The sequence below is a fragment of the Lathamus discolor genome, chromosome 6 (genome assembly GCF_037157495.1).
Source record: "Lathamus discolor isolate bLatDis1 chromosome 6, bLatDis1.hap1, whole genome shotgun sequence".
Lineage (NCBI taxonomy): Eukaryota > Metazoa > Chordata > Aves > Psittaciformes > Psittacidae > Lathamus > Lathamus discolor.
In genome coordinates, this window is record NC_088889.1 from 19,946,383 (window position 1) to 19,958,038 (window position 11,656).

Here is an 11,656-nt window from a genome sequence, read left to right on the forward strand (position 1 = left end):
GCCTACCTTGGCCACAACGCTTTGAAACCGGAGCCCCGTCCCCGAACCCCCACGGCAACTGCCGGAGGGCTGCGGAGCTTCCCCGGTGAAGGCAGCACCGAAACCCGGCTCCCGCAGAACACACATCCCTGCCGCCCCGGGGCTCGCCCGCCCCGCGGGTCTGTACTCACTCGGGGCGCGGGGCTCTCCAGCGCTCCTCTCCGCTCCGCTCCTCTCCGCAGCCGCTTCGGCCGCCGCTCGCCCCTACGTGCGCGGGCCGCGAGATCCCCCCCGCCCGCCCCGCGCCGCCGGCGAGGCCGCACCCACCCACCCTACGTGCGGCTCGGCAGCCGCGGCCCCCTCCCCGCGCGCCCGGCTCGCCGCGGCCGCCTACGTGTGTCCGTGCATGCGAGGAGCGGCACGCTGCCCCCAGCTCGGGAGGGGCGCCCGCCGCCGGATCCGCTGCCCGCCCAGGCGGAAACGCGGCTTCCAGCCGCAGCCGGGCCCTGCGGGCAGCGCCGGGAGGCAGGCGGGCGGCCACCGCACCGGCCGTCGGCAGCGGGGTGCGGGCCGGCCAGCCGGCAGCAGCACTAAGCGAGCACATCTGCGGGGGCACTGGCGGCGCCTCACGTTCATAAGGCCGCGAAGCGCGGCGCACCGCGGCGCTGCCAGCTCCCTGCGCCGCGCCCGGGGCACAGCGGCGGAGCCCGCCGGCACCCGCAGGCTCCCTGTGGCCGTTGTGCAGCGGTGGCTCCTGACCAAAGCCCCGCATCTCTCCGGGCTGCTCCCGGCTGCACCGCGGCGCCAGCTGGAGGCGAACAGACCTCTGCGCCTGCGGGGCGGCGGCGGCGGACGGGGTACCGGGGCGGAACGTCCCCTGCCCCTCACGGAGGAGCCCCGCGGCAGGCGGCGCGCAAGCGCGGGACGGCTGCGCAGGCGCTCTGCGGAGCGGTGTGTGGCGGCGCGGCGGCGGGATGAGCTCGGTGCCGGGGCTGCAGGTGGACTGCGAGGAGCTGCTTGGTGCCTTTCAGGGAGCCGACACCGTCCGGTTCGAGCGCTTCGCTGAGCTGTGGCGGGAGCGCCGCTTCCACACCATCTTCTAGTGAGTGAGGACGTCGGTGGGCCCACCCGTCCCCGCGGCCTGCCCGCTGCCACCCGCCCTTAGAGGCACCGGGTCCGGCCGCCCTTTCGGGCCCTCTTCCCGTGCCCCCCTTAGGGAGCCCGTCCTTTCCTTCCCAAAGCGCACAGCTCCCCGATGCTGGGTTTGCCCTGGGATAGTACTGGGGACCGTGAAGTGATGTGCTGGAGAGCCGAGTTTCACTTCAGGCATGGCGTTTGGGAAGGTTTGCTTGGTTGGTGTGTAGGTAAATGGCAGTGAAACATCGGTCCCTGGGTAATACTGAAAACCAGTTATTAGCGCAGTTTATTTTGTGCATTAGTAATGCATGAGTTGAGCACTGACATCCTGGAGCTTGATGCAATCCTCATGAGATTAAAAAAATGATTGGTGGATGTTGCATTTTTCGCTTTAAATCTAGTTTAGCACAGAGAATTTTATGCAATACTGTGTGAGAGCTTAAGGGCTGGTTGTCTTTCAAGACTTCCCAGGACTTTGTTCCTATGATAATATGTTTTAAAATACCTAAAGTATGTTTCTGCATTACGGATTTTCTGAAGCCTGCGCTTTTATTATTACTTGTTTTAACTTGCTTTCTTCTTCTTTACTTTAGTGGTAGAATAAGAGCTTTGGAGAGGAATAAGCTCACAAAGAAGACTTTAGAAGTGGCACAGCAGTACTTCTTGCCCCCATATGCTTTCCAGATTCGAGTTGGTGCTCTGTACCTTTTGTATGGGCTCTATAGTACACAGCTTTGTCAGCCAAAACAGAAGGTAACTATTCTTGATGTTTTATTTTCAGGAGTTCCTAGGTATAAGATACATGGTATGCCTCTGTCTTTGTCATTGTAAATGGGTAGAGCATTTCCTGTCGCTTTTTAAAAATAAAAATATTTGGAAACAGATGGTCCCTTTCGAAAAGGTAGCCTTTCAGACGCCTTTGGGCTTGAGAACTTAATGGGGTGGTGACTAAAATATTGCTTATGCCTGCTAAATTGTAGCTGTGGTCTCAGATATCTTGTTTACCAGATAGGAAGCTGTTCTTTGTTAAGAAATGAAGACTACTAGCTTTCAAAATGGGAACAGAGGACATGCTCGTTAGCTGTACAATGAACACCATTGCAGCCCCATTTATTCTTCAGAATTTCAACATAATGAAGACTGGCTGAATTATTTCCAGAAGTGGAATTCATAAATAGGTTGAAAGTGTGAATGCCTGAATGGCATGCCTCCTTGCTGCTTTTAGGACAGGAGACCAGTATGTAAAGGAGTTGGAAACCATGTAAGAAGTGGTTAACTTGGAAATCGTGTGATGTATGTTGAGCACATATTCACAATTGAGTCCAGATTCTTTAAGTAAGAAACTGAAGTTTAAGTAGTCTACAGGGATACCATTATGCCTCATATCTTGATTTCAGAGAAGTCAGTACCTTTTATGGAGATGAATTTAGTCAATTTTTAAAACCACTACTGTATACCAACTAGTAGGGAGTATAGGAGTTATTAAAGAAGCTAACAGTGACTAAAAATGAAGCGGGCAGAGTAGATGTGAGAGGAGCAAAAGCATGAAATAATGGAGAGATACTTTTATGAGCATTTCGCGGGCAGCAAAGCATGGTACAAGTAATTGTTTCCTGATACACGGGAGTCTTCCTTCCTAGGTGCATATTGTTTTTCAGACACTTCAGAAGGTGAAGAATTAACTTTTTCAAGTGTAAAAAAGGACTTGTGTTACATGTCCTTGCCGAAGACATAAACAGAATATTTAACATATCAGTATAATAAGCTTATCTGCATAACATCTTGATAGTAATAACAAATGTTATAGTAGGATCCTATCTGTAGTTCTGTGATCATACGACATGCTACACCCTGGACATCCGGGCATTGTGTATACTATAGCATGATCACAGTTGTCAGCTGGATTAATTTTTATTAGTTGAAATACATAGGTAGGTATGATAATATGTAACTGTTCTGTTGCAGATCAGAATCGCGCTCAAGGATTGGCCTGAAATCCATAAATTTCAACAGGATCTGATAAACTCCCAGCATTATGACGCAGCATACATTTTTAGGGCGCTGCGACTTGCCAGAGCATTCCATTTCACAGCAATGCCAAAGCTTGTGAGTTATTACATTTATTAAATTAATGACTTACAATTTTTAATAAAATATCCTTAGCTTTCAATGGCTAATGATTCAGTAACACTCATTTTAGCTTTAAGGCTATGTTGAAGTGTGATGTCTTGCGTTAAGTAGCTAGGTATGTGACGTGAAGCTTGGAGGATGTTTGAATGTAGCATGCTTCTTGCCTGAAAGTATTTTTTCGGTATCTAATGTTCTTACTATAACTGAGATGTCTTACCATTAGTGGAAGTGAGTCTGGGTGCTGGGTTACATTACTGACTAGGGAGTCTTTTTTTTTTTTTTTGTAAATGCTGACTCCAAGCACTTGACAGTAAAGCTGTATATTACTGCTGATGAGTTTGTTTTATGCCCTTCAGCATTTCTTGATAGTTGGATATGCAGTAAGGATTTCCAAGAGGAGGTGGCATTTTCAGTCTGCCTTTAGGTTACTAACTATTATCTTTTGCTTTAGCTAAACTACAGAACTAAGAAGAAGATTCAGGAAAACGAATTTAAAGAAGAATTTAAGGAGCTGAGTAACAGAGTAAACAGCCTTATCACTAATGATGTATTGGAGGTACATACTTTTAAACTACAGATTAATCGGTGGGGCTTGTTTTGTTTTTCTGATGTTGTCCAAGAGGTACAGCTTCTCTAATTAGCAGAGTCTTGTCCTTTGTAAGTCTTCTTATGGAATGCAGACTAGGGCAATAGCCTTAAATTTTGTAAAAAATGGAGTAATTCAAGGCAGGTGTAAGTTACTCTATTGCTCATTATTACTCAATAATAGATTTTTGTTTACAGGTTTTTCCAGTTGCTGCTACCAGATAAGTATTATCAGTAAGGTTGATTACAGTGGTACAAAAATCAGTAATCTGGGAGACAACAGGGTGAGAAGACCTGCTTTCTCAAAAGGAGGAAGTAAAATACTTCCTCAGAGATGAAAATAGACTACCATATCAGAGTGAATCCTCTCTGAGCACTCATCATGAGTAATGCAAGATACTCTTCAGTGCTGGGTAGCAGTATTGTTAGGCTCCCTAAAACTGAACTGATCTAAACAGAATCTGTTTCTAATATTCTTTCTAGTTCAATGGTCTCTTTAGAATAGTTTGTATAAATCTGGTTTTGTTCTTTGAGGACTAATACTGCTTTATTGCTGGAATAATTTTTTTTTTCCCCTGAAAAGAGCTTCTCTTTTATTTTTAGGAACTGATGAATATTCATGACCACTATCAGAAAATGAAGTGTGTCATTTCAGCTGACAAATCCCAGCCAGACAAGGCCCTGAGCTTGATAAAAGATGATTTTGTAGCTACTCTTAAAGATATAACCTTGGAACATCAGGAATGGCAGCAGAACAGAATGGTAGGTAATATCAACCATTATTCTGTGGCGGCTTAACAGATTGTGTGAACTTAAGAGCTTTCATTCTTAGTGTAATTACTTATAAGCATACTTTGCAAATCTCAGACTTAAGCAGAAGGAACTGTAACACTGAAGACATGGAATGAGTAAAGCCTTAGGTAGAGTTATGGTATGGGGTGAAGGATGTGGAATGTGGTACTGCCTCCATATTAATGTAAATGATTGCTGAGAGGTAAGCCCTGGAAGATGTGACTTATGGGTGGTATTAGAATGACCACAGAAGTACCTCTGTAACACTTATTCCTAAGATCAATGAAGAAAATGGACATGTGTGTAAATATTTGTTTAGTTTTTCACAATTCTTGGATTTTAGCTGTCTTGTATATGACAGACATTAAAAAAAAAACCACTTTTTTTTTTCCCAGAAATTATTCCTAAATGCTAAAGAAACTGATGAAATGCTAAATAAAAAGGAAGAAGGGAATCTGCTAGAATCAGAGGTAAGAAAAATTAACTAGTTTGCTACGATGCGCAAGGCAGATATGATAGTTTTTTGATTTCAAATCTCAGGCTAAGCAGTGGATGTTAGGGCTTGATAGTGTCTAACTTCCAGGAACAGCTAATGGGGCTGGTTGGTTTTTCATGTTTGGTTGGTTTTGTTTTTAAATCAGATTGTTTTCTCTTAATCTTTGAGCATTCACTGCTGTGACAGCTTTTAGATGCTCATAGTAAAAAATCCCTTTCATATAAGGAGGGGAAAAGCTTGTTCTTGGTCAAACTCTTTATGGTTCCTGGAGTTTCAACTAAATGGAATACCCATGGGGTTTTAGAATTATCTCTCTTCTTGTACTTAGCTGCTTATTTCAATTTTGAATTTAAGTAAGATGTGAAGTTTAAATCTGATTTACTTCTCTTGGGCTTTGTAACAGTGAAGACAATCAAAATTATGCTCTTTTTTTTTTTTTATGAAATTTGAAATGTATTTGTTCGTTTATTAAAGTAACCATTCAGCAGGATTCTAATGATATAGAGCTATTTACAGAATAACAGTGATAGTGAAATACTGTTCAAGTGATTGTCTGATGTGGAATTTCATTTAAACATTGCTATAATAGGTATGAAAATTTTCTGACTGATCTCTTGTTTCTTTGCAGGGCTCTGAAAGAGCAAATGCTTTGGCTAGGATCAAATACAAGTCTTACTCTGCAGTTGTTGAGGTTGGTACAAGATTTGAGGATTAGGGTGTATTTGTTTTAAACTGGTATGCAGTGAATTATTACATTAATGACTTACCATTTTAAATAAAAGTTACTTTAAATGTAAATGATGGATTAGAAAGGAATGAGTTAAAATTGTGCTCTTTAATTCAACCTTTGAATGTTCTAGTTTTCCTAAAACATAGGGGAAACCTGAAGCTCTTACTGTTCCTGTTAGATTTCTGGTAACAGTGCAGATATGGTCTATGCTTGGGGAATTTTAATTTACAAGGTATCTTTTAATGTCTATGCTCTGTTTAAGTAGATGGAATTTCAAGTAGATGGAATAAAAATACTTACAAGTTTAATTGCTCATTCCTTGAAGCTTAGACATTGGAATCTCCAACGATGCGTGTGAAAATGGATCTTGGGGTTTTAAAGTCAGTTGGAAGTTCTTGGAAACATTGTGTCCTGGGTTCAGCTGTAACAATTATTTTTCTCCTTAGTAGCTTGTGTGGTGCAGTTGTTTTTTCAATAATTGCTACTTGAAAAATACTGTTGATTTGTCTTTTTTGTATCAGGCCTGTGAGAAACATCAAAACTTTGCTTGTTGATTAAAATCTCATATTGAAAAATGCACTATTAAATGAAACAGAGCTCTTGAATGTATAACAGGCAGTTTTCTAGGCCCCTAAGCAAAATATGACAGTAAGGAGGCTTTATGGTGCAACAGTTTTCAGAGGTGTTCCTTTTGCTTGCACACAGCAGTGCCCAACATAGTGTAGGCTGATGCCAACAGAGAGTGGTTTGAAAAGAAATGAATGTTTCATTGCCTGAATTTAACTAATACACACGTTAAATCATAGAAGCATGTTGCCTTGTTAAAACTGAAGAACAGTAACTGGTGGCAATCCACCTGCACACCTTCAATCACTTCCTCCACCCTGACATGGAAGTTGATGCGGTGGTCCTTGCTGATATGTAAAGTACTGGGTGACATACAGTAGTATCTGGCTGTAGAAGTTTAGCTTTTTTGTATCATTCATATGTATGTTTGGCTTTTAGGCTTCCAAATCCAGAAGACATCGACAAGTAAAATTGGAATCTTCCGAATCAGGATCGAGTTATGGGAAATCTCCAAGCCGAAGTAAAAAAGCCAGTAGGAGACCACAGCTAGCAAGGAAAAGGGATTCTTTGGGAATCAAAGGTATTTCTCCATTGCATTTGTGAACCTGGACAAACTGTAAAAGTTTATCCATTGCTTTGCTAGCTGAGGTAGCTGGGTTAAATTTTACTGTTGATTAGTAGAGGTAGAAGATTAAAGGAATACTTTGTTATACCAATATGTAACTGAAATTTGTTTTCCATAGACTGGTTAGGTTTTTACCTAACAATGTGATTACATGCAGTTTCTTGTTAATCTGTAGTCTCTCTCATACACATATGCCTCTGTTAATTTTTTCTCTGGAAAGGCTTGACGTTGGAGAAACATGTTCTGTGTGGCGGTGTCTAAATTTTTCCTGTTGCCATATAACAGACATATTAGAGGTTGATATATGTCAGTTTTTTCTTCTGACAGATAGCTTCTCCTTTTGAAGCTATCTTTTTGATGAAAATCAGCCTATCTGGTAATTTTCATATTATTCTAATAGTTCATACTATTTTAATGAAATCCAAATTAGATCTTGCCCGTTTCTATTCTGTTTGTGACCTCTTGAAGGAATACTCTCTAATACTTCTCAAGAGAAAATTATATTGATGTCTTAATGACAATGATTGCTTTGTATGACTAGTACATCAGTAGTCTTGCACTATCACATCATTCTCCTTCCATCTGATATTTATCTTGTCCTTTTGTTACTGAAATTTTTAGTCCTTCCATACGAACACAAATCTTTTGTCAGTAACTCCTGTAGTTTCAAAACTCTCTTCCAATTGTTTCCTTAACCCCAGTATTGCAATTATTACATTATAATAGTTCCAGACTTGTCTAGTTTATAGCTAGGCTTAACTTTTCCCGTCTTGACAGAAGGGTTTTCTATACACCCATGACTTGTTTCTTATTTGATTCTGTTCCGTAATTCTAGGTTTTTTTTTTTTTGTGTGTGTGTGTTTTTGTTGGGGGTTGGTGTTTTGTTTTGTTTTTTTTTTTCTTATGAGCGTTGTAATTTTAGCTAGGAATAAACATAAGTTTAAGGAGCAGTCTTTTTAAAAATAGCTTTTAAAGTGATAGAAGCTGTTCTACCATTTAAGTTTTTACTTATTATTTATTAAAGTTTAAATGAAATTGAACAGCAAAATAGTTTGAATGAACTTTATTTTAAACACACAGATTTAATTTCAACGTTTCAGACTCTCTGCTGACTTGCTTAGCTTCTCCTAGAAAAAAACTCATTGAGAAAATAAATCCCTCTTCAGACGTGAGCATTACACAGTGTTGCCTTTGCTTCATTCTAAAACAGTAGATGAAGTGTTGCGGGGGAATAAGGCATTTTTGGTGCCCATAGGGATGCTGGGGAGGGACTCTTCGTCAGGGACTGTAGTGACAGGACAAGGGGTAACGGGTTAAAACTTAAACAGGGGAAGTTTAGATTGGATATAAGGAAGAAGTTATTTACTGTGAGGGTGATGAGGCACTGGAATGGGTTGCCCAGGGAGGTTGTGTGAGGTGTCCCTGCCCATGGCAAGGGGGTTGGAACTAGATGATCTTGAGGTCCTTTCCGACCCTAACTGTTCTATGATTCTATGATTTTGAATTATCTCTGCACTGAGTTGGTGAGTAATACACTTAACACTTATAGTGTTAATTCCTTTTTATTGGAGGCTTCTTTAGGGAGCTGTATGATGGTGCTGTGACACATACGTGTTTCTCTACAGCCTTTGACTAGAAAGTCAAGAGAGGAGCAAATAAGCAATCTTTTAACTGCTGGACCTGAGATGTAGAAACAAAAAAAGATGACAGCTCTTTCTAAATATCTATCTGCAGGTGAAATGCAAGTGGCAAAGGAAACTGTTACTCAGCATATTGGGATGCCTATAATCACAGAAGAAAACTCAGATGAAGAAGGTACAGTGGTTGAAATTCTAACTAGTGACTTGGGTTTTAATAGTTCTCTGCATGCTATATTTTTTTTGAAACTATAGCTTATATTTTGGACCATGTGTTGCTGCCTTGCAAAATCTGTATTAGTTTTAGCCTGTAAGTTGTAGCATGAAAATTGAAGCTTTGATTTGAGTCTTTGTGCATTCACATGGTGGCAAAATCCTTAGAGTCATGTTTTTCGACATAGATTTCATTATAGCACGTTCAGAGTTAAAAGTGGTCCAGTTAAAAGGTGATTTACTCTTCTGTAATAAAATCTGCCTTGAAATGTTCCAAAGTATAGGGAAAAGTGGGGTTTTTTTGGTCATTCTCCCACTCACAGAAGATACCTGATCTAGTAGCTTTGGGAATTCATCTAACCTGCCTCTCAGGCTTCAACTTTGTGGAACTGAGGGAACATCAAAATTCCCCCTCTAGCTTTCATTTCAGCTGGGCAGTACTTCAAGGATTATGTTCTAGTAGACATGCACAGTAAGTGTCCTCTGGGGTATTAGAAGTTGTCTGACGTAGTTGGGATGGGATTCTGGGGACTGCAGCAGAAGAGTGGATGATTTTTCTGTCGCTCATGTTACTAGAAATAATGTGATTTTTATTTGGAAGCAATGGTAAAGCAGGTTTCTCAAAGCTGGTGGTGGAGCTGGTCTGAGAAGCATCAAATGCATGTAGTACAAATTGAGGTTTTAGAAGCTTCAGGGTCTGTTCTCAGTATTGCTTGAGGAGAAGATAAGCACCATGAAACAGGTGCTGCATCCTCCTTTGTCTTGAGGTACCTTATTTAGCTGTGCTCTGGGAAGAGCCAGGGTACTGCTTTGCTGCCATGTCTCAAAAGATGGGTAGTGTTCCTGAGAGAGTAGTTGGCCAGCAAAAGGTGTAATTTCTGCTGGCAGTTCTGGCTGGTCTAAGACTGGCTTAGTGGAAGGCATATTTGATAGACCAGAGGTTCTGGTTCTTAACCTGAAAGAGTAGGGTTTACTTAGGTTACTTAAAGCGTGGGGCAAAGAATTAGTAACAACTTTTGGAAATGTTGAAGGACATAGGTAAGTGTAAGGAGTATATCTTTTTGGAGTTAATTTACTATCCAAAATTTTATGTAATGGAAGGATATTTCGTACAAGGAAGCATAATCATTATTAAAATACATTTGTAGTGAGGCAGCACATTTATATTTGTGCTTTTTAAAAGCAAAAGTGTGCTTTGTGATACTGAAATGAGACTGCATTCTCTGATCACTTTGTTGTAGACAATGTGAATTCATTCAGTTTTAAATGGTCAGATTGAAGTCACAATGGTGCATTTAGCATTTAATACCATACTTTATTTACTTATTTATCCTTCAAGATGTTGTGGACATAAAGTTTCTTACGTTTTCTATTGCTCAGAAAATTCTGAGGCATTAAGAATACCCCTGAGCAATCTCTTTAAGTATTCTGTGCTTAATTTTGTGAGTATTCAATTTGACAAACTCACAATGAAATCTTGAAGGCATTCATGAGAAGTGGAAAGCTGTGAAGGCTGAGTAACTTTTGAAGTACAGTATTTTGTTTATCAGTGGAATTGTAATTGACACTTTGAATGACAGTGTGCTGTCCAGTAAGATTATTTTTGTCATATTTAAAACAATGGGGAGAGGAACTGGGAGGGGATCTCAAAAGCTCATCTAATTCATTTCCTTTGCCGGGCAGAGTTAATTTTACTTTAATAATTCCCATGAAGGAAGACAGATTGAAAAGCTTGTCAGAAAATCTCTTTATTTCCTTTCAGAAGTGTCTCTTCCCAAGAGGAAAAGAAGATGTTAGAGGATCCAGTTGGAGAAGAGCTAACATTAATTTTAATGGCAAAATGTTTATGTCAGAGGTAACACAAAGTGCTTGTTTTGGATGTCTTTGAATGCACAAGAAGCGTTTGGGACCAGAACTACAGGTGATGCTGGCATATTGGTAGCGAGTGATATACCTTAGCTGCCTCCTTGGTACAGCCTCTGGTGCCTTTGTTCACCTGGTGAATGCTTCTTTTGGGAGACAAAGTTGCTGTGCCCTGTTTGAGATTGAAAGAGAACATGGTTGCTTGTTGTATTTAGTTTGTACCATTGAGTTACCGCTTGGAACTCATGTTGATCTAAAATGATGGTTTTAGCTGAGACTGTAAAAGAACAGCTCACAATATTTTCCCAAATGAGACATGTTTGTAATCTTTTGTCTCTGAACATAAAATTAAGGTTATTGACTGTTGAAAATTAGTACAATAAATTATTTTTCACAGTTTACTTGCTCCGTTTTATAGTGTGTAGCTTCAGCAATGTTTATTGTGATTTGATTCCACAGGTGCAGGAAATGTACTTGGTGATAAGCCTTTATTGTACTCTGTCTCCAGCAGATCTGGAATCATTGTGTATTAAAATAAAGAAATGTAAAGTGTATTTATTAATTCTGCAGATGACCCTAAGCTGTACATGGCCAGGACTGGAATTCAGAATTATCTTTATAAACTCTACAGGCATGGAAGAAGCTGATACTTGTGTTTTTCCTGTGCCAGCTTAAACTCATTCTACCTCTATGCATTTCTGCTCCTAATTTTTGGCAAGCAAATACAAGAAACATGAAGAGACCTCTTAAGGAAAACTTAACCAGACTTTCTTGGTCAGTGTTTTCTGCTCATCTTAATGCAGTCAGGATCCTGTTGGTAATACTGTGTTTGTCAGTTTTGTCAATTCCAGCCGCTGCTTTGGGTGTGGGTATAGAGGAAGCTTTCCAGTATCCTCACATTG

The 11,656-nt window shown here is 41.0% G+C and overlaps 1 protein-coding gene across 1 annotated transcript; it reads left to right on the forward strand.

Annotated features, from left to right (window-relative positions):
* Positions 1–750: 750 nt before the first annotated feature.
* Positions 751–11,396, forward strand: SNAPC1 (small nuclear RNA activating complex polypeptide 1). Its single transcript, XM_065685376.1, has 10 exons — positions 751–1,081; positions 1,710–1,869; positions 3,082–3,222; positions 3,698–3,802; positions 4,435–4,593; positions 5,019–5,093; positions 5,748–5,810; positions 6,855–6,996; positions 8,776–8,856; positions 10,654–11,396. Exons 1-10 carry the CDS (start codon positions 954–956, stop codon positions 10,686–10,688), a joined length of 1,089 nt encoding a protein of 362 aa, XP_065541448.1. The 5' UTR covers positions 751–953; the 3' UTR covers positions 10,689–11,396.
* The last annotated feature ends 260 nt before the right edge of the window (positions 11,397–11,656 follow it).